Source organism: Buteo buteo, chromosome 4, assembly GCF_964188355.1.
Source record: "Buteo buteo chromosome 4, bButBut1.hap1.1, whole genome shotgun sequence".
In the NCBI taxonomy this organism is placed as follows: Eukaryota; Metazoa; Chordata; class Aves; order Accipitriformes; family Accipitridae; genus Buteo; species Buteo buteo.
Genome location: NC_134174.1, coordinates 16044905 through 16067555, shown reverse-complemented (window position 1 = coordinate 16067555; position 22651 = coordinate 16044905). Strand labels below are relative to the sequence as shown.

General features: G+C 44.0%; 1 protein-coding gene across 1 annotated transcript in view; it reads left to right on the top strand.

The window, feature by feature from the left end:
• Positions 1 to 22651, top strand: part of LAMB4 (laminin subunit beta 4) — a 44043-nt gene that overhangs the window by 4199 nt on the left and 17193 nt on the right. Inside the window, exons 3-21 of the mRNA XM_075026783.1 lie at positions 1401 to 1536; positions 3892 to 3965; positions 4630 to 4818; positions 5418 to 5481; positions 6039 to 6253; positions 7296 to 7416; positions 8095 to 8283; positions 9898 to 10077; positions 10886 to 10995; positions 11477 to 11556; positions 12555 to 12705; positions 13632 to 13763; positions 14506 to 14691; positions 15881 to 16002; positions 16712 to 16832; positions 17808 to 17985; positions 19358 to 19501; positions 19734 to 19965; positions 21576 to 21733. Coding sequence (XP_074882884.1) covers positions 1401 to 1536; positions 3892 to 3965; positions 4630 to 4818; positions 5418 to 5481; positions 6039 to 6253; positions 7296 to 7416; positions 8095 to 8283; positions 9898 to 10077; positions 10886 to 10995; positions 11477 to 11556; positions 12555 to 12705; positions 13632 to 13763; positions 14506 to 14691; positions 15881 to 16002; positions 16712 to 16832; positions 17808 to 17985; positions 19358 to 19501; positions 19734 to 19965; positions 21576 to 21733 — 2782 coding nt within the window. The remainder of the gene's footprint in view (positions 1 to 1400; positions 1537 to 3891; positions 3966 to 4629; positions 4819 to 5417; positions 5482 to 6038; positions 6254 to 7295; positions 7417 to 8094; positions 8284 to 9897; positions 10078 to 10885; positions 10996 to 11476; positions 11557 to 12554; positions 12706 to 13631; positions 13764 to 14505; positions 14692 to 15880; positions 16003 to 16711; positions 16833 to 17807; positions 17986 to 19357; positions 19502 to 19733; positions 19966 to 21575; positions 21734 to 22651) is intronic.

Below are 22651 nucleotides of genomic sequence, written 5' to 3'. Positions count from 1 at the left end.
TCCCAGGTGATTTCATAATACACAGATGTGCAAACCATTCCTAATACTTCTCCATAGATCCTGAGCGTGCTGAGTGGGGTGCCTCTCCACCCATCCCCTGCTGGGTCGTTTCCAGCCCAGCTCCTGCCACTGACTTACACTTTCTGTTTTCAGCAGCATCCCTGCCAGCCTCCCAGCCATGGACGCCATGGAGCCATGTGCCTCCTCTTTCAGCTCCCTCTTGGGTGCTGTGTCATCCCCTCTTCTCCCTGCCAGCATTCCTGCCAGCCAGGCACACAGCTTGGGCATCACCTTCCACTTTGGCTTATCTCTGAGTCCTTGCACTCAGGCTCTGCCCAAATCTCGTAGAGTCTGTCTGCATAGTGCAGCCACCCCTCCCCACCCAGGGCAACCCCTGGCACAACCACTGCTGTATGCTTCCTTGTGGCCCTGCCGGCTGCGATCGCATGTTGCTTGGACTTGTCTGCATGACTCAGCACGGGTCAACTCCCAGCCCAGCATGTTAACCTTGTCACCTGTCCTTATGTCTCCCAGTCAATGCCCCTCCTCACTTTCAAAGCCGTTTTGCAGACAAAGGCCTCTCATTCCGCATTGAGATATGGCTAATCATTGCCACCTTCATCTTCTGTTTATCACATTTTCAAACAAGACCCTTTCATCCTATTGACATCCTGATTTTCCTCCTTTGCGTTGTTTTTAAACTTTTCCAGTTTCCCTATGCCTACAAAAGGCACTGACAGTAGTTGGGGTGGAGGTGTCAGCCCAGACCACCTACTTACATTGTGCCTGGATCCAGCCTTGCCTTCCATTTGTACAACAGCAACTGTCTGCTGCTCCTGGCTGGGTCTCCAACCTGCTAGAAAATGTGCAAAAGAGAAATTAAAAAGATGTATAAATGATTTAGTGAGTGTTCCTCTTCAAGGCTTCTTCAGATCTTCAAAGGTCCAGTCCTCTCTTGTATTCCCAGTGCCTCCTCACTGCTGTCTCTTGCTGAAAGTTTCTACAGCCTTTGAGACATGAATAAAAGCTCAACTTTTAAAAAATAGATTTCTCCCAAGAAACTCTTGCAAAACAAACCCTCTGGCAGCTAAACCCAGAATCAACACCTTAACATATTTCTTTGCTCTTACTGAGATCTCTTCTCCACAACTGAAAAAGTGTATTTTTTATAGAGTACCTGGGGCAAACCAAGGCCAACATTTACTATATGCATGCTTTGTGCATATGACGATTTTCTTGGGCTTGTCCCTTATATATGAAAGCCTGGGTGATTACAAGCACAGGCACCCAAAGCAACATGACAGGTTCCAGTCTTGCAATGGCATAAATACATGTATATCCACTGGATCTTTAGAGAAGAGACCAAATTCATCTTTTATTCTGCTCGTTTTGTTTTCTAGGCCGAACAGAAGTGCTTTCTCTGTGATTCCAGATACCCATATAATCCCTACACACAGCACAACAGTCACATGGTTGAAAATGTTATCACAACTTTTGAGCCCGATAGGAAAAAGAAGTGGTGGCAGTCAGAAAATGGTAAGTTTCTTTGAGAAAATATTACTGCAAAATCTTACTGTGAGATTTATTTATGTATTTGGCATTCACCATGTTGCCTTCATGAAGAGATGAAACAAAACCGCATCTATTCTTTGATTCAGTAATACTAAGTGATTTAAATCTATTTGTGTGTAGCAATAAGGACTTCAGAAATTCTATTTTTCTACAGACAAATTTTAAGCACAGTATCTCTAAGAGCTGGCCAGCGGACCTGTGGCAGTGCTGTGTTATGCATGGTGGCCATGTATTTTTCACAGGGTGTCTGCTTTTCAGGGAAATGTGATTTGTGGCAAAAAGTACATTTGCCTATAGATGCATAAAGACAGAGTGGGTAAAACACAAGTATCCATTTTTAAAAAATAGTGCTTGCAGTGTAAAGCACTAATAATTTAGGAAATAATTAAATAAAGGCTGGCTATCAGTACCCTTATTGCCACATGTTAATTTTGTCACAAGCTTCTCTGTAGTCGTTTTTCACTGGTGTCATAGAATCATAGAATAGTTTGGGTTGGAAGGGACCTTTAAAGCTCATCTAGTCCAACCCCCCCCCAAGCAGGGACAACTTCAACTAGATCAGGTTGCTCAGAGCCCCGTCCAGCCTGACCTTGAATGTTCCCAGGGATGGGGCATCTACCACCTCTCTGGGCAACCTGTTCCAGTGTTTCACCACCCTCATTGTAAAAAATTTCTTCCCTATATCCAGTCTGAATCTACCCCCTTTTAATTTAAAACCATTACCCCTTGTCCTGTCACTACAGGCCCTACTAAAACTTTGTCCCCATCTTTCTTACAAGCCCCCTCTAAGTACTGAAAGGCTGCAATAAGGTCGCCCCAGAGCCTTTGCTTCTCCAGGCTGAACAACCTCAACTCTTTCAGCCTTTCTTCATAGGAGAGGTGTTCCATCCCTCTGATCATTTTTGTGGCCCTCCTCTGGACTTGCTCCAACAGGTCCATGTCTTTCCTCTGCTGAGGACCCCAGAGCTGGATGCAGTACTCCAGGTGGGGTCTCACCAGAGCAGAGTAGAGGGACAGAATCACCTCCCTTGACCTGCTGGCCACCCTCCTTTTGATGCAGCCCAGAATACAGTTGGCTTCCTGGGCTGCAAGCGCACATTGTCAGCTCATGTCTAGCTTTTCATCCAACAGTACCCCCAAGTCCTCCTCTGCAGGGCTGCTCTCGATCCCTTCATCCCCCAGCCTGTATTGATACCAGGGGTTGCTCCGACCCACGTGCAGGATCTTGCACTTGGCCTTGCTGAACCACATGAGGTTCACATGGGCCCACTTCTCGAGTTTGTCCAGGTCCCTCTGGATGGCATCCCATCCGTCAGGCATGTCAACCACACCACTCAGCTTGGTGTCATCTGCAAATTTGCTGAGGGTGTACTCATCCCACAGTCTATGTCACTAATGAAGATATTATCCTTACAGCTTCTCTGTGAAGGCATGCTAGAAAGAATTACTCTATCTTATTTGACATATGGTGAATATGTAAAAAATATTTGACTGGTTGAAAATTAAGGCATAGAAAAATTAAGATAATATGTTACCCCTATTTTGGGTATCCAACTAAAACTTCATAAGCCTTGTTTTCTTATGGAGTTTAGCAAGGAACTGTCACCAGTTTTGGACGCTACTGCCAATAAAGCAGTGGGCCAGCTGTTAGAGTATCTTTTCTTGCTCTCCCCGTCTTTCTTCTGGGATGAGATCTCATGCACAGCCTGGTCAGCAGGAGCTCTGGGATGCTGCATGCAGATGTGAACAATGGGGATATCAGCTGAGCTCCTGCAACTCTCTACAGAGAATGTGTGAATTGGGGGGGGGGGGGGGGTGTTCCATACTTGTTGCAATTTTGGAAGATGCCTGGTGCAATAGCTCTGCTCATGACAAATTTCAGGTCTGGGAATATAGAAGGGTTTAACAGATCTGTTTAGCATGAAGAAAAGCCCATATTTTTATTGAGTTTTGTTTTTCCTTAGAAATAAGCAAAAAATTTGGATGGATTTTAAAAAAAATCTATCTGGATACAGGAAGATATAAATCCAGAACCTTACCATCACCATCACCTACAGTCTGAATGATCTGAACAGGACCTTTAACCATCTCCTGCAGTCTCAGTGACATGCAACATTGCCAGTGCCAGTGCTGGAAAGGCAGTGCATCTCATTACCCCCAAGAGAATGATCCAGCTGCATACCAAGTTTGTGCACAGGGGATGCCCTAAAGAGCACAGCTACTGTGCTGGAAAAGCCTCTTGAAATTCCCCACGGGAAAGCTGTCTCAGCAACCCCTCCAATGTGCGCATTGTGCTCTTCATTTTCATTCTCTTTTCAGGCATTGACCATGTCAGCATTAGATTGGACCTAGAAACTTTATTCCAGTTCAGCCATCTTATCCTGACTTTTAAGGTACATCTTTTACCAGAGCTTTTATGTAATGTTATACACTAATTACTTAACCACAGGAATAAATCTGCTTAGAGAGGCAGTGAAAGCTCCATCTTTAGAGGTTTGTAAGAACAGGTTAGATAAACACCTGTCAAGTATGGTTAAGTTATAGTTGATCCTGCCTTAGGGGAGGAGGACAGACTGAATAGCTTCCTATTCATGTGCCTTCTGGTCCTATTTTCTATAAATCTGAGAATTAAAGCTGAAAAAAATTAAATTGCAAAATTAATCCCTAAAAATTTAGGACATCTCTGAACTGCAGTTGCTCTTTCAAATTTAGTTCAGCCTTCTCATGCATATCCATTATGATCCAGATAGTTACAAATTTTTTTTCTACAAAATTCCTACATCGTTATGGTAAACTTCCTTACTTGGAAAGTAATCTTGTATCTATATGGAAGGTTACCCTTCCCTTTTGCTAAAGAGTGGTTGAAACGAAGAATCTGGCTTTTTCAGGGAATCACATAACCAGCACAGTAGCCCTGTAGTGAGCCTACAGGCTCCCAAATACAGAATTTTAATTGGCAGCTGTTGGCATCCCCCAAACAGGAGTGTCAATAAAACAATCCCCGAGATGTCTTATCAATGCCTGGTTAAGGAATTCTTGAAATAATGTTTCTTGCAGACATTTCGGCCTGCAGCAATGCTGGTTGAGCGCTCCACTGACTTTGGTCAGACCTGGAAAGCATTTAGGTATTTTGCACAGGACTGTGCAGCTTCTTTTCCCAACATCTCTTCTGGTCCAGCAAAAAGCGTGGGAGACATCATTTGTGATTCAAGATATTCAGACATCGAGCCCTCCACTGAAGGCGAGGTATTACCAAGTGTTTGTGTTTGTATGAGTTCAGATCATATGTGGCTATTTTTCTGGAGCTGAAGGTCTCTCGTCTGTATCCATCAGATCCACTTGCACAGATTCTGAGACATGAAGTGCTATTGACTTTACTGAAGTAAGAGGGAAAGACAAACACTGTATTTCACCCTCAGTTTCACACCCAAATGAATTCATAAAACAACTTGTACAAAACCTTCTAGTGCTCTTTCCTGGTTTCCAAATTCACATGGAAGTCCCCCTCATAAGAGATCTTGACTCTCCGTCACCCTCTACCGCTAAAGGCAGGGGCCTGTCCTTTGATCCCTTTGGTAGGTGCTCATCCCATCTCTACATCACTCTAGGGCACTGATTTTCCTTCCTCCTGACACATCAATCCACCAAAAGGTCTTTTTGCCTTGCTCAGCCAAGGCCAGGTTGAAAGGGTGAGAGCGCTTGCTGAATCAGGGCAACAGCCTTGTTCTTTTCTTTTATGGGATCAGTAAAGTGGCATTAGTAACTAATGGGTCTCAGGTGACAGTCTTTATATCCAAAAAGAATAGCTTCAGTGATCTAGAGAGCTGTATTAATTTGTTTTGCAGGTTGTTTTAAAAGCTTTGGATCCCAGCTTTGAAATAGAAAATCCATATGTGCCATATATACAAGGTATGGACAGTACAGGTTTTCTCCAGAGATACTTTGCTGTTGTTGCTTATTTTGTACACTGAAAGGGTCAACAGCTCAGCTGGTATAAATCAATGATGTTGAAAATTAGGTACCTAAAGATCTTAGGGAGATATCTGTATTAATAAATAAAATGGGCCAATCTTGTTCTCCAGCCCTGAGGGCAAATGGCACAGCTCTGCAGAGCTCATCCATGCAGCTAAACTGTCTTTTCTTCTGGGATCAGGTGGCCCAGTCCACAATGATTTTTGGGAGCAGTCCCAGAGGTGTACATGAACCCACAAAGGCAGTGGCTGGGAAAATACAGGTTGGCCCCAGCCAGAGCCATACCAAGGAGGGTGCTAATGCTTACGCAGCTGTGTGCCAGGAGTGGGCTCATGCCCTGGCACTGTACGGGTTACTGGTCTCGGCCAATATCAGATCATTTTCACTATTTCTTCAGTATGGGGGAATTCTTGGATAGCTGATCCAAGCTGAAGATTTTACACTGTTCATTTTTGAGTGAACTTGGGCTCTCAATTTCTCTTCTTTCCTTCCAGAGCTCATTACATTGACAAACCTAAGGATCAATTTTACTAAACTCCACACCCTTGGGGATGCTCTGCTTGGAAGAAGGCACAGTGATCCCCTCGAGAAGTACTACTACGCTGTCTATGAGATGGTTGTGCGGGGCAGCTGCTTTTGCAATGGCCACGCCAGCCAGTGTGATCCCTTGCAGAATCTGCGGGGAGATGTTTTCCATCAGTCTGGGATGGTGCGTCATTCATGCTGTCTCCAACAAAGGCAGTCCCTACCTGGTATTTTGGGGAAAGGAAGAGATGGAGGGAGGGAGAGCAAGGAAGATCTCTGATGATCTTTGGATTGACCATTTGCAACTCCAAGTTGTAAAATGTTTCAATACAGCTTCTTCCTATAAAATCCTGGTCTGGATTGCTCAGAAGCTGTCTCTTTGTTGGCACTACTGTGGTGTTTCAAAAGCAACTGGGACAAGACATGTTGATAATAGCAGCAAAATACCAGAGCTGTAATGGTGCAAATGTAATGCAGTAAGTAGCCTGTGGTGTGTGCAGACTTGAATGGCCACTTGTTGGGTGCATTCCACACTCCAGCTGGGCTCCGGGCTCTGCAGCAGGAGAGGAGGCATTGGCACGAAGAATAGCTGATAATGCAAAGCTAACCCATGAAAAATGGATTATTAAAAAATTCAGGAACATGATTGCGAATTCTTTCGCTCTGGGAACAAGAGGGTTTTTTCTCCTGGAAAATGTGTATCTCAGTATAGAGACATGTAGGGAGAGAGAGAGAGAACTTAAAAAGTTGAAGTCTCCTTTGATATCTCTAGAAGTACTTTTTCTAAATGTTGCTCGGTGGTTTTAAAACTATTTGGTTAAAGTTTTCAGGCATTCTCCAGACCTTCTACTCAAATAACTGAGAATTATGTCAGCTGAGGGAGCCAGAGAGCTTTGAATTATCCTGATCTTGCTGGCATACTTCGAGCACGTATCTCCTCTCCTCTCCTCTCCTCTCCTCTCCTCTCCTCTCCTCTCCTCTCCTCTCCTCTCCTCTCCTCTCCTCTCCTCTCCTCTCCTCTCCTCTCCTCTCCTCTCCTCTCCTCTCCTCTCCTCTCCTCTCCTCTCCTCTCCTCTCCTCTCCTCTCCTCTCCTCTCCTCTCCTCTCCTCTCCTCTCCTCTCCTCTCCTCTCCTCTCCTCTCCTCTCCTCTCCTCTCCTCTCCTCTCCTCTCCTCTCCTCTCCTCTCCTGTCACCTTACCTCCTTTCTGTTCTCACCACATTGCAGGTCCACGGGAGATGTATCTGCCACCATAACACTGAAGGTTTGTCTTGTGAAAGATGTAAAGATTTCTACAATGATGCTCCCTGGAGGCCAGCTGAAGGGACACAAGATAATGCTTGCAAACGTAATTCAAACGTATTATTTTCCTTTTTAATAGCTGGGGGGTGGGTGTAGCACAACCCCAGCCCAATGCATAATGGGATAGCTGGGTTTCTGGGAGGGAGATTTTCCATGCCTCATCTAGAAAAATAGATGGATATCCATCGGTGCTGTGTTGCCCTACAAGAAGGAGAGCTGTTTTATGTTCTTATTTTTCATAAAGAGAAAAAAATAATAAAGAGAGGAAAAAGCAACTAATGCAAAAAAGATCATTCATTGGTTTGCATAGGGTATTTCTTGTGAATGAAAGAAGAATTTTGACAAGGCTAAATTAATTATTTCTGCAAGGCTAAATTATTTATTTCCACAATAATGAGTAATGTAGGATATACAAGAATAATGTATTAGGATCTGTAACAAATATTCAGCTAGATCTTTCTTCAGTGGAGCAGTGTTCCCCACTGTGTATCAGGCACACTCACCTGCATGGGCACTTTTCCAAGTGTCAGGCCCAGTTCTGTCTTAAGTCTCCAATATTTCCCCCAGCTGTAAAGCACAAGGCCTGGGAAGCTATAATCTTGCTGGCGTACTGAAATCCTACAAGTAACAAGTAACCCTGTGTTAACGGTAGGCAGCAATGGTGGCAAGACCACAATAATAGGAGTTGTGGTGCAGAATACCCCACTGTTTGTTTTGTTTTCAGGGTGTAACTGCAACGGCCACTCTGGCAGATGCCACTTTGACATGGCTGTGTACCAGGCCAGTGGCGGGGTCAGCGGTGGTGTTTGTGAGGACTGTCGGGACAACACCATGGGGCAACACTGTGAGCAGTGCAAACGTTTCTTTTACCAGGATCCACTCAAAGTCATCTCAGATTCTCAGGCATGCCTCCGTAAGCTTCTCTTTTTTAGCTTCTGTAAGAGTGACTCAAAACAGGGTGGTTCTAGTTCTCTTTGCTCTGAATCCTATGGCATCCCCATGCTTAAACATTCATACAGTTGTAAAAATGTTACCAAACCTGTAATATCCAAACTGCCTTATAAAGTAGCTGCATGACAGCATCCTTGAACCAGCATTGTACAAAGAGCTGCATATTCCAACTCATTGCTAAACTGAGCTTAGAAATCCAGCAGGGCTACCATCTTTCTTGAACAACATCAATATAAATGTGGTTTAACCCAGCCAGCAGCCAAGCACTATTCAGCCGCTCGCTCACTTCCCCCCTATTCAGTGGGAAGGGGGAGAGAATCGGGAAAAAAAAAAGTAAAACTTGTGGGTTGAGATAAGAACAGTTTAATAGAACAGAAAGGAAGAAACTAATAACAATAATAATAGGATTGGAATATACAAGTGATGCACAGTGCAATTGCTCACCACCCACCAACTGACACCCAGTTAGTTCACAAGTGGCGGTGCCCCGCACCCACTCCCCCCAGTTTATATATACTAGATGTGATGTCACATGGTATGGAATACCCTGTTGGCCAGTTTGGGTCAGCTGCCCTGGCTGTGTCCCCTCCCAACTTCCTGTGCCCCTCCAGTCTTCTTGCTAGCTGGGCATTGGAAGCTGAAAAATCCTTGACTTAGTCTAAACATTACTTAGCAACAACTGAAAACATCAGTGTGTTATCAACATTCTTCTCATACTGAACCCAAAACATAGCACTGTACCAGCTACTAGGAAGACAATTAACTCTATCCCAGCTGAAACCAGGACAATAAATATGAATAGCAGTAGTGCTGTTGCTTCTGTGATAGTCAGGGATTACAGAAGAGGTGTGAAATGAAGCCAGAAGTAGTAACTTTTGCTAGATACCTGCCATATGCAAGAAAAATAGTCTTTCAGGCATAAAAGCCTTTCTTCTGAAAGATGAGCTAAATTCAGTACTAACATAGAATGGGAAAAATGCTCTGAGTATAATTTAATTGTAGTAATTGTTTGACATGAGAAGTCCTTAAGGAGCCAAGGGGTGATTACCCAGGGGAGTGGTGTGGTAGATGTCAGCTCTGCTGTGAGAATTGGGTAGTGCCTTAGGGAAAAACAGAATGCATCATGAAGGCAGTGTCCCATGCTGAATCCATTGCTTCCAGTAAATAATTCAGCCGTGACCAACTCAGATGAGACCTGAGGAGGTGGCTCATGTGTGGTATCCCTGCAACCCTACAGCTTTCACGAAAGCATGGGGCCCACTCCTCCCCAGGTACTCTGGAGAGGGTAGGGAATGGATGACTGATGCCTATTTCTACCCAAAGCAAAGGTGTATTTCTACCACAGTGAAGACTGTAACTCTCCTCCAGAGAAAAAGCACATCTTGGAAACATTCTCATAATATTTCTTCACAGTGGCTGTGCATTAACTGTAAAGCATCCAACACAGCAAGCACAGATGAATGTCTCTCATCTTTACAAGAATCCTGAATTTGTGCCTACCAGAAGCTCTATAATTGTGTTTTCATGCTTATATCTAAATGTGCTTTTTTATGTGTCTCCTTGACCATGCCTGTAGCCTGCAACTGTGACCCAGAAGGTACCTTGCACAACGGCGTGTGCGAGAGCCACACAGATCCTGCTCTGGGAACAGTCGCAGGCCGGTGCCCTTGCAAGGAGAATGTGGAGGGTGTCCGCTGTGACAAGTGCAGGGAGAACTACTACGGGCTGAGCAGCAGTGACCCTCTGGGCTGCCAGCGTATGTAAACCACCTCTTTTATTCTTCTTTCCAAAGCATTTTTAAGAGATGGAGGTAGTTGAATGCACACGCTAATGCACTATCTGCTTCACAAAATACCCAGTTTATAATTTAATGTCAATGTAATTTAATGTTCCTAGTGCAGCATCTGAAACTGAAAAGGTGCAAAATCACTTGCAGAATACATAGTATACTATAATAGATCAGTCTGTTGTTAATAGAAGGATTGTTAAATATGCAATTTAATTGAAAAGGGAGATTAAAAGACATGAAAAGTATTTTAGCATCAAAATCAGCATAAGGGTGAACAAAAAGCCACAGACGGGCTGTTAGGATAGTTGGACTCTGCACTGCTCGGTGGAGCGTCAAGATGGCAGGAGCTGCTGCCTTGCCATAAGAGCTTCCAGCCAGCCGTTACTCTGAGAGTGGCTTGCTGAAAAACACATCCCGCCCCTACTCAGGTGCACTGTGGGTTCGTGAGCACGTTATGCCCACAGCGTGGTACGCAGCAACATGCAAGGACTGTGCAGTGCGGACCAGCACACAGCACACGGCAAACCACTGCGCCAGACTTCTGCCAGTGCCCCTGCTCCCCCGGAGAGGAGGGGGGGTCACCCACCGAGGAAACGGTCCATTCCTCAAGGGCGGCCTGAGGGCTGCAGGGTGCCAGGGCACCTCCATCTACAGTCGAGTATCTGTCCAGAGGACAGAGAGTGCCTGTCATGCTGATGCCACATCTAAAGCAAACGTTAGCCCCGCTGCCATTACTGGGGCCTGCAGAGGTAACTGTGCGTTTCTCTCCCTGCAGCCTGCAACTGTGATCCCTCCGGCAGTTTGCCCTTCTCTGTCTGTGATCCTGCCACAGGAGACTGCCTCTGCCAGCGGTTCGCCACGGGGCAACGCTGTGAAAAATGCGTTGTACGTACTCAGTTTTTGTTATTACTTCTGCGTGCGGTTTTGGAAGTCTTCTCTCCCATCTCCCGCCTTTTCATTGCCAGAAAAGTAAACAATTAGTCAAAATTCAAAATTACTTCACAGCTGTATGCACCCATTTTGCATTGACACATCTGGATCTTTTTAACTGCTTGCAAACATTTGTGCAATCGAATTGCACTAGGAGGAGCACTTCCAGGAAGGAAAGGAAATGCAAAATCGTGTTCTCAGGCCATCTTTGCTGTTTACAGAGCAACTTGCTTGCACAAGTGAGTAAATACCTGGCTCTTCTTGCAGTGGCTGAGCACCCGTGCAATATGGTAAGAGAAGCAATCCCCCATGGCCAAGCACAGGCAGCAGGACAGTAGTGCTCTAGAGCATTATTCACCCAGGGGAGTAAGTTCTGATGTGCTTTACATATTTAAATATTTGCCGTAAAAAATCTTTTACTTTATTTTTATCCCAGGTAGGATACTGGGGTCTTGGTAGCAGTTTGTATGGCTGTTCTCCTTGTGACTGTGATATTGGTGGATCCCAGAATAACTTGTAAGTTAATGTCCTTCAAGTTCTTTCTTGGTTTTAATTTTTATAAACTTTTAGGCTAGATTTTCTGATTAGGTTAATAAAGTCTCAGTACAAATGGGAAAATAGACTGTGGATGTAATTTCATCATATACAAACAGTGTAAAGTCGGGTTGGGATTTTGGAAATTTATTTGTGATAAGGGGATTTTCCTTTTTCCTCTGAAGCCAACTTTGAATCAGCTTGAGCCAAGTTTTGTTTAATATAAAATATAAACTGCATGGCTTGAGAGAACCAGAGGCCCTAATATTAATAGAAATGAGAGGTGAGATTTTTAACTTAGCTTCCTACATCTGCTTTAAAAGCTGGAAATATCTTAATTTTTTTCTGACGTACTGGCTCCTATTCAAAATCTATAATTTTAGAAGCAATCTTGGTTCCAATTGGGCTCCTCCAGAAGTCTGTTGGGCAGGGGTCTTCACTACTGCTGTTAGACTTCAGACATAGGAGTACATCGTCCAATGCTGTAGAGCAGCTCCTTGTGAGCAGGTAAATCAAAGCTAGTAATCATCTGATGTATTAAATAAGAGTGTATATGAAAACTACCATATCACATCAAATCAAAGGTCCTTCTGATCTCATGTCCTTCCTCCAAAATTGCAGGTGACAGATGCTTAAGGATAGTGATAGATACAGTAACAGATATAGAAACAGATAGAAGAAATGGCTACAGGAATAGATAGTAATGGATGCTCAGGAAACAAAAGGATCTGTGCTTCAGGTATGGAATGGACAAAGACAAAGCATCTCATGTCTCCTAAGTGATGAAAAAGTAGCACTGAATAAATTCAGCATCAGAAACAGAGGGGTGGGTGGTAGGAAGAAGTTTAATAGGGGAGGCTATCCGACAATGGAAGAAACGAAGCGAAGCTGAAACAACGGTGGAGTTGAGCTGCTCTCGTGCTGTGAGGACCCAGCCATGCCACACTCTGACATCCTCCCTTTACCAACTCTTACCCTAGGTGCTCACCGAAGGACGGTCAGTGCAACTGTCTTCCCAACATTGTGAGCCGCCAGTGTAACGAGCCAGCCCCAGGCTACTTCTTCTTACCCCTGGATTATTATATTTATGAAGCTGAGCATGCAAAGCCCCTTTCTGGCTCTGCACCCTTGGTACGTAGTTGGCTTTTTAGGTGTCATACTGAGAGGGGATTCATGCAGTGGTGGCACAGGAGCCGAGGCTGAGGAGAGGAGCCCTTGTTCAGAGAACAGCTGGAGCAGCTCTTTAGCAGGAAAATACAAAGCAGGTCCCTTGACCGTCCTCCGTTCATCCTTGTTGTTCATGGACATGACTATCCCATAACTGTGGCTGTTACCAAGGGACAGTCGCTACAGCACGGTGTGACCTGCAAAGCTCTGCTTGCTGCTCCTCAAGTGCAGGCTGGTCTAGCATGAATTAGAGAAATTAATTTAATTATTTAAATTAGAGGAAAGTGTGTGACTTGCCAACAACTATCACGAACTATGATATTTCTGGGAATCTCCAACAGGGGAAGAATCAAATTCCTCCCTGGTCCATTGGATGCATTCTTGCTGCCTTATATAATGGCACTGATTGTAGCCCAATTTCCTCAAGAATTTGGCATCCATCTGTAATGTTTTTAGAAAAATTAATTTTATTTTTTTTTCCCCCTCAACATGGGGGTAGTTGTTCCCCATGCAGAGTACAAGTCTGGAATGCATCCCTTCTGCTGCCTATGGTTTTGCTAACATTTCTTCTCTGATGTGTTGTCCAGAAGCTATAGAGAAGGAATAATAAAAAAATGTTTATTTGCAGGTCACATCCGCAAATATTTAGCTATAATCACAACCAGTAATCATCCTTCAGTCCAATAATGAAATGGAAAACAGATGTCTGGGACATAGCTTATGAGAGGAAGTGCAAGTTAATTTTAAGGGAGTGCGGGGAAAGGGTGTCCAGCAGCTGCTGGGCCATAGTTTAGAGTTTCACCCAGCAGAGAATAGAGATTGTTTTAAGAATGTGGATTTTCATTTAGCTCCTTACATACCCCTGCTGCCCCTCTCTCATTCCTTCATAGGTTAAACCAAGCACTCTTCCAAGGTGTGACATCTACTTCCAGAAGCAAGGCTATGAGTTCATGATTGAAAATGGAAAGATTGTGTTAAACAGGAGCAAGAAACGAAGTGTAAGAAAATCTGGACTGAAACAGGTAAATTGGTACTTGAATAATTACTTAAGATTACACCAAATACTAAAATTTTATTTTGCAACAGAGGGCAAGGAAATGTCTGAGCACGTGGGATTTGCAGTCCTAGATGTTACAATCCTGACACAAATGAAATCATTTTTTCTGCTACAAAGTTGGGCTGGACATTTTACAATTCACACCGACAGGTTTGCTCTGCTATGTCCAGTGCCACTGTAAACTCAGGTTCAATGAATTGTTTAGAAGAGAAGACTCCCCATGAGAGGTAATATCTTTTTTTGTTGTTGTTTTGCTTGCAAGATATTTCTAACATTTTCCATTTTCCAACAAGTTTACCAGGACATTAACATGCTACCTACTGCATTTAAATGCTGTCAGCTTTGTCACTGTAAGTATTGATATTTATTTAGCTTATAATGAAAAGTCCAGCCATGTATGAAATCAAACTTCAACTGTTTAAGGTTTGTAGTGTGAAATCTTGGAGATACCAAATATACAGAGATGGATGGATTATTCTAGTCCCTCACATTGCTGTTGTTGCAAAGCTATCGCAAACTTTTCTTTATATGTGACCCTAAACATCCTACATTTGCAACAGTTCTCAGATTGCCAATCTCAAGCTTGTTCAGAAAATGAGGCTGACTGGTGGCCGAAATAAGTAAACAACATGGCAAAAATACTTCCTTTCTTTTTTCTGAGTTTGTTTTTTTGTAATTTGACTGTGTGTTGTTGAAAATGTCAGCAGGGTGCAATGCAATTTGGACAGGACTCGGCTGTGACGGTGGTTTTCCGACAGCCCAGCGCCAGTCGGTCTGTCACATGGACAGGACCTGGCTTCACCCGCGTTCCCAGCGGAGCTGGGCTGAGATTTACCATCAACAACGTTCCCTTTGCTATGGACTTTGATATCACGATTCGCTATGAGCCTGAGGTACTTGTGATGTCTTGTGTGTCTTGTGATGTGATAGATGCAGGCTCTATTTTGTTAATAATAGCATGCAGCAACTTGTCCCACTCTTTATATTTAAAATTAAAATTTTTTGCCTTTTCATCCTTACCAGCCAAGTATCATGCCCTCCACTGATCCCCTTAACCCTTTCCACTGAAACCTGAAAAATCAGCACTACAAGTGTTTTCTAAGCATCAGCCAAGATTTCACCATCAGGAGTTCGTCTTTTGGTACCTTTGCTTGGACTGGACTTCTGTTCACAAATAAGACACATGCAAAATGCAGCTCCTTGTAGATGGGCATCCTGTATTTCTAGCTGGGATTTTCTGGGCAGGAAAATGTGCACAGGCAGGAGTGATCTGAGTAGATATTTATCCAGGGCTTTTGCAGACATCCAGCTTCTCAGTTGCTCCAGCTGGGTTCTGAGATGTGTGAAATTTGTACGGAAATAGCCAAAATCTTATTTTTTGCCTGGACAAAATTTCTCAGTGATGAAGACATGTCTAGGCAAATCTGTTAACCCAAATCTGGTTAAACCAAAGTCCACATGCATGTCTTCAAAAACACAGGCAAGTGTTTTATTGGTAGCAGTATTTGTACATGCGTTGCTCTTCCACTTTGCAGCTCCCTGGGACAATCCCACCACTCAAGATCCTCCTTCCATCTATTGTATTCTGTTCTCTTACTGTCATTCTGAGGCAAACAAAACTCCCAGTGTCTTAAAACATGAGAAAAATTTTTGCAGTGAGCTGGTTTGATGTAGCTTTTTCCTCCTAAGGATTAGATTAAACAGTTGGATTTTAAAGACTTTTATTAAAAAGTCTTTTATGTTTTTTATCCCTTATTGGATGTGAGAGCAGGCAGATAATGAAGAATATCTCCAGGACCACAGTGTGCTAAGAAAGGAAACTACTCCAATGACTTTAACAGAGCTGTTCCCATTTGCACCAGCTGAGGTCCCATTTCTGTCTCTGCTCTTCAATTGGCCATTGCAAATACAATGCCTTTTTCACAAATAACATTATTTTTTTAGTCCTGTAAAGAACAAAGAGAAAATCTGTTTTGTCACTGCAGTGTGCAATCATTCAGATGGCTTTCATTAACCCCGGCAAAGAGAAAGTGGGTTTTTCAGATATGGAAAATTACCATAATTTTTGTCCTTTGTTTATAGTCCTTGGAAGACTGGCTAGCAAGTGTTGCCATCCAACCCACCAGTATTTTGTCAAGTCAACGCTGCAAAAACAAGGACCTTTCACAGGAGCCACAGGCATTGCCTCTCCCAGCTACAAAGAGGTCTGACTATTCCTGTCCTTTCGCCTGTAGATTTTCTGTGTACAAATCTTTTACTGAAGCACTGCAGAACGATAAATGTGTGGAAAAGTGGGAATATTAGAAACACATGTATGGTCTTTCCTGTTGCTGTCACACCACAATACCACATAGCCTCTAAGGAAGAGTCCAATGCTCTAGTCCTCAGCCTGGCAAAGATTTGCCCAAGCCAGGAGAGCAGCCTGAAATCCTGCTGGGGTTCATTGTTGCTTTGGCAAAGATCCAGCTGCAGCTATTTCAGTACAGAAAGGAAATATTGACTTAAAGTCACTGTCCTAGCCTATTTTCAAAACCAGCTTTTCAGCTTGGACCTATGTAAAGAATAGAGAGGACCCAAGAGTATGTGACCAAAATGTTGATCAAACAGGGACAGGAAAGGACAAATATGAACAGTGAGTTGCAAACTCCTTTGCTTGAAGTAGTAAAACCTGCCACTTTCAGTTTAATCTCACCAGCTTTAAATTGCACTTGGTGAATCATCCAGGCAGAAGGCATGCAGCTTTCCCAAAGCCTGCAAACAGTGGGGCTGGGTGTGCTCCCCACAGCAGTAGGGCTTGCTCGCGGCTGCAGGCTTTAGGATGCAGGCACAGAGGGGAGGGAGAGCTTACAGCATCCTGTAAACTTGCCTTGTCCTGACTCCTGGCTATAACTGTGCTTTATTTCTGCTAAACAGGATTGCAGTTCTGCAAACTCCAGTTTGCCTGGAGCCGGGAACAGAGTATTCTGTGGATGTGTATTTTTCTCAGCCCTCTGCCTCTGACCCAAAGGCAAAATCGTTCATCTTGATTGACTCAGTGAGTAGTTCTGTCACAATTCCCTTCAGGCTGTATTTATACCAGTGTGATTTTTTTTTTTTACACAGACTTACTCAAAATGTTTTAAAATCATTTATAGAGTGTTTTAATAGAAATTCAGGGAAGTATGCTTCTGCTTACCTCCATTGGCACTGTGTTTGCATGTTTTTGTATGGAATGACAGAATTGTATCTGTTTTAATTTTCATGGAGTAATACCATAATAGCTCATCAAGTCATACTTGTTGCATACATTAATAGTCAGAGTATGTCTGTTGCTCATCTATTATGAGCACACTCCACATATGCTGACAAGATGCTGTGGTTAGGGATGTAAATTCATGGAGTTCTTCATCACTTAGGTTTTTTAAAAATCTCTATAATTTGTCTGAATCTAATTTAAAAAACATAGATGTATTTAAAGATGACTTTGGAAAAGTAAAATTAGTTCTGTACTTTCCCGGGAATTGGATCCAGACATTTCCCAAGTTTCCACCAAGTCATGAACTGGGTGTTAGTTTTGGGTCTCTCTCTTGAGAAAAATATTTTTAAGTCCATTCCTCTAATTACTTCTGTAGAACTGGACGTGACAAGTGCTGGCCATACTTGGACATAGAACCTTCAGCTGATTTTTCTTTATCTCGGTAATACAAGTAAAAATTTTGGCCAGATACTGCTTTTGGAGTCATCAACATGGCACCTCTTAGAAGCAAAAACAGTTCTGAGTGTGTATCTGAGGTCTCATTATAATCTGACTCTTTTATACACAGTCCCTTTTATTTGAAGAACTCAGGGAATGTCTAGACCTTCAGAATAAATGTGAATGTAGAAGACTGAGCAGCACAACAGCAGATTTGGAAACACAGTGCTCCAGGCCTCTGTCCTTGCAATGCAGAGCACAGCAAGAGAATGTGGGAAATTCTGGTTTTCAGTATATCTAAGCAAAAATATTTTCTTTTCCCTCTTAACGCCAAAGCTTGGACTTATTCCCAGAATCAGCTCCGTGGAGAACTTATGCAGTGAAAAGGATTTAGATGAGTACCAGAAGTATCACTGTATTGAAATTGCATCAGAAGTTGGACCTCACGTCCTGCCCGAAGCGTGCGCACGGCTCATAGTGAGCATGTCAGCCCGTATTCACAATGGAGCTGTTGGTAAGGAGCAACCTGCACAGGCAGCTCTTTTGGACAGTTACTGGTCTTCCCTTGAGGTTGTAGGATATGTTGACTGGAGAGCTCTCAGCCCATGGTGGTGTAGGTAAGTAAAGCCAATCAGCATGTGGTATGTATAGACATGCAGGATACGTCCTGCTGAACCCTGAGTGCACTGCAAACACCTTTTGGTTGCACGGCTCTCAGAGTCCATCACACCTGATGAGCTTCATGGAGCAGCATGACAGGTACCATGGCAGTGCTCGTGTGTTTTCTGAAGAGAATTTAAATCAGATGCAGCTTCACCAGATGGCCAAAGCAGTAACTTTCCTACTTTTCTGGCTGCTGTAAAATGACAGAGGGTTTTTTAAGCCCTCTCCCTGGATGCTGCAGGCCAGCTGGATGCCCTGGCAGGACTCCAGGCATGATGGCACACAAGCTGATGTCCTGGAAGAGATTCACCAAGAAAACCTCAGTGGTGTCCCAGCAAAAGGGCAGTGGCAGGTGGGGTTTAAAGCCCTAGGCAGTCTCCTGGCCCCACTGTGGAAAGGGCAGCTGGGCTTGGTGCCTCAGGAGACTTCCCTGGTGTTGGGCACCAAGAAATGGAGCTTCTCTGCACTTCTAGAAATAGGAGGGGCCTTTCTGGACAACTTTGGTGGCCAGCTTATTTCAGGGAGCTTTGCCTCCAATGGACCTGATAGCATCTTCTTGGTTTGGGCTACTTTTAGAAGGACCACTGCCTCACTCACATATCATATGATGTGGTCACAGCTGTGCAGCCACAGACCCCCCTCATTTAGGTTTATGCTGTGCTGACTCCCCATTAGCCCAATTCCCATAGTGATGGGATTCTCCCAATGAAACATGGCACTTTGGCTTTCTAGTGCCAGCATCTGAGCATCCTGGACAAACACCTTCTGTGAGTTAGCAGACCAGCTTCACTAAACAAGTTAGTCCAATGTGTCCAGAAAGCAGCAAACAATACACATGTGCAGGCTAAGTACTGCTTGCAGGTTATGTCCAATGCTGCAGCTAGACATAGATTTATATCAAACCCTCCCAGACTTCAGGATATCTCCATTTTTTATCTACATTTTGCTATGCCCTCTTCTGTCCTATCCCGAATATGTGCTGAAGGCTGTGGCCTGAATGTGACAGCTCCAACACTGAAACTTGTGCTGGTGCTTGATACACCATCACCATCAACGCTACAGCATCAAATAATCCAAGCCATGGCCATCAGTGGTTAGTGAACCCCTGATGAGAATAATCAAGCTCTTTCCTTCCTACTTTTAAGTGTAAAACCTGCAAGTCTACTACAGCAGTCACACTCTCTTATAACCAAACCTGTTTTGATTTTCTTTCCCCTTGGCAGCATGTAAGTGCAATTCCCAAGGGTCGCTGAATGCCAGCTGCAGTAAACTGGGGGGCCAGTGTCCATGCAAAGCTAACGTCGTGGGACGCTGCTGTGACACCTGCTCTGCGGGCAGCTACGGCTTTGGCTTCCACGGCTGCTATGGTGAGTACGTGGCAGCCAGCACCAGCACCAGTACCAGTATCTGGCTCTTCATGCATACCCCAACTTTTTAGGGCTTTGAATCCATGATTATGTGGGAAGCAACATAAAAAATGTTTCCACGAATAATGAATTTTCCGTCCCTGCTGCTCACACTGCCTTAGAGCAATGTCAGCAATGAGCAGTGTTGGTGGGAATATGTTTAGGACACAGCTTTGCTTTTGGTGTTTTCCAGCATGCGAGTGCCACCCACAAGGCTCGCTGAGCACACTGTGTGACCAGGTGACAGGGCAGTGCTCCTGCCGCCGGGAGGTGGATGGTCAGCGCTGCAGCCGATGTCTGGCTGGGTATTTTGGATTTCCCCACTGCCGTCCTTGCTCTTGTAACGGCTATGCAGAGCTTTGTGACCCTGTGACCGGAGTGTGCCTGAACTGCCACGGGTTTACAGCTGGAAGCCACTGTGAAAGGTAAGTTGATGGGCAGCGCTGCAAAGCTCACCTAAACACTGGTGCTCTCTGAAACACACGTGTAGCTGGGGGCCCACCTACATCCCCATGAATGCATCAATGACCTTAACTGGAAACACATGCCAAAACCCAGGATTAAACTGGGCTTAGCTGCTGAATGGCAGGTACCTATTTGTTTGGCAAATGCATGTGGCAATGTGAGTGTAATGCCTGTGGAAGGACTGCAGGCATGGCATGCATGCAGCATTGCAGCAGGCTCCCTGCAAGAAGGCATTTGAGACATCGGTGCCATGGCACGATGTGCTTGGAGACACGTGTAAGCACTGTGTATGAGATACACTGACTCCTGCCAGCTTTTAAATTGCCAAAAGGCTAACCTTGTGCTGAATACTCATTTTAATACCTGCAATTATCTCTGAGGAGCTTAAATAAACATGTACTGTTTGATGGTTCGTATTATTTCCATATGACCAGCAAATGACTTTTCCCATGTGTTCCAGCTCCGTTCAAAACAGTGCTCCTCTTTTTTATTCTATACACTGGCAGCAGTATCAGAGTTCAACATGGACATCAGAATTAAATTCGTTAGCTGTTTAGTTTAGTTTGGCTGGATTGTACCTTGTCATTCACTTTTAAGAGGATTTCCCCAGGAAACCTATTGAGCTTTTCTTGCAGTGCTTTTGGACAATACAGCCTTTGGCTATTGTGCTTGTAGGTGGCAAATAGATTAAAAAAGGGAGACTGAAATACTTGTTGCCCTATGCCTCTGCAGGAGCTCCAGACCCCAGGGTGAGGGTAATCGAATAGCCAAGACTTTTAGCCTGGCTTGTATACATATAGAGAATTGTGTTCCCATTTGCCATAGTAAAGCAGATCGAAGGCTGAGGATGCTTCAGAAGCCACTGCATTGCCGCAGCTGCAAGGCCACAGGGGGCCGGAACGCAGAGGCAGTGGTGGTGGGCAGAGTGGTGGGGGTGGCTGAGCCTCCAAGGAGCCCCCAAAGCCCCCCAGCTTTCTGGGTAACAGCACAGCCACCACTGCCTCGAAACAGCTGTCACCCTGGGTTTGCAAAATGTGTCAGACAGAGCATGGCTGATTTCAATAAGCATGCTGCATCTAAAATATGCAATATTCTCTGAGTGTTCTGAATGAATCATTGCTTTTTTGCCCATGCCAGGACTTTCTAATGTCATGCCAACCACTCCTTCTGTGTACGTATGGAAATAGATGAATATATGTAGTGGTAGGTGAATATACAGAATTTTTACACGGCAGCTTTTAGCTGTCTATGCAAAACATGTGTGATACATCATATGTATATATGATCATTTAGATTAAAATTGTTCCAGAGTAGGTGAAAGTTTTCAGACTTTCCTTGAAAAGAAAACATACGGGTTTTTTTCTTTTTGCTCCAGATTTTGGAAATGCATCTCCAATTTTCCATTTTAGAACACCTTTGAAGCTTGATATATCTGTACCAATTAATGGGGACAGCATTACAATGACCTGGAATGTTAGATTAATTATACATGCACATAAATTGGTTCACCTGCAGGGACTGAAAGGAGCACTTGACAATTTCTCCTGCTTTGTGCTGACTGCTTTGACAGGTGCATGGATGGCTATTATGGAAACCCTCTGAACGGAGAACCCTGCCGCCCATGCATGTGCCCAGGGGCACCTACAAGCAATAGGTATTTTGCACGTTCCTGTTACCAGGACCCCCAGTCTGCACAATTAGTCTGCAATTGTCTCGAGGGATATTCAGGTATGAAGCAAAATAAGGACTGGGTTTTATTCTATTAAAATTAATGTAAGAGAGAAAAAATACTATCCTCTGCCCATCATCTGTTCAGAAGTGACAAGTGAGGTAATGGTAATAAAATAGGTAAGAAAAGTTAACACTCAAATTTACTGAAATTAGGTGGGGAAGTCCTGATGGAGAAAAGAGGGAATTGTGCAACTACTGTTTGAAAAAGGGATTCACCTATGTGGATACAGTGAAGCCATTAAATAATCTGATGGCATTCTCTGGAAACCTCCTCCTTTGCAGGGGCACTACATTAACCTGGTGGAGAGAGGAGGGGAGAACTGCAGTTGCTCATTACCTCTGAAAAACAAATGTTGGAAGCCCAAATTGGAGAGAACAGAGCATCAAAGAGAGCTGATAAGATTTCCTAATCAGAGAAAATCTTTCTTAGTATAGAGGAATCTTGCTTTGATGTTATGCCCAAAAGTGACTGTTTCACCATTCAAATGGTCACTTTAGAAATGAGCTTTCCATTCTCAGCTGTCTCAAATGCAGATATTTTTGCAGCAAACTGGTGCCTTGTTTCCTACGATCCTGTTGACTTAGCTTGAATATCTGCAGAGAAAACTGAATGGGCTGAATGGTGAATGATTTTCCTCCCCCTGGGCATTAGAAAGATCTCCAGTGATGGAAGCAAACCCTAATGGGAAACACTGCCAAAAACTAAACCAGTGCTGTCATTTTTACTTAGGTCAGGTTCCTTTATAAGTCAAGAGCAGTTTTGCTTGAGTAACTGCTGTAGGGCTAAAATGATCCCTGTTGGTACTCACCTAGGGGACTTCTGTCCTCACAAACCACCACAATCCTCGGTTCTGGACTTTCTTCCTCCTGTTCCTGCCCAGCAAGGCTCTTGGTCACCTCCATGCCACCAGGCTC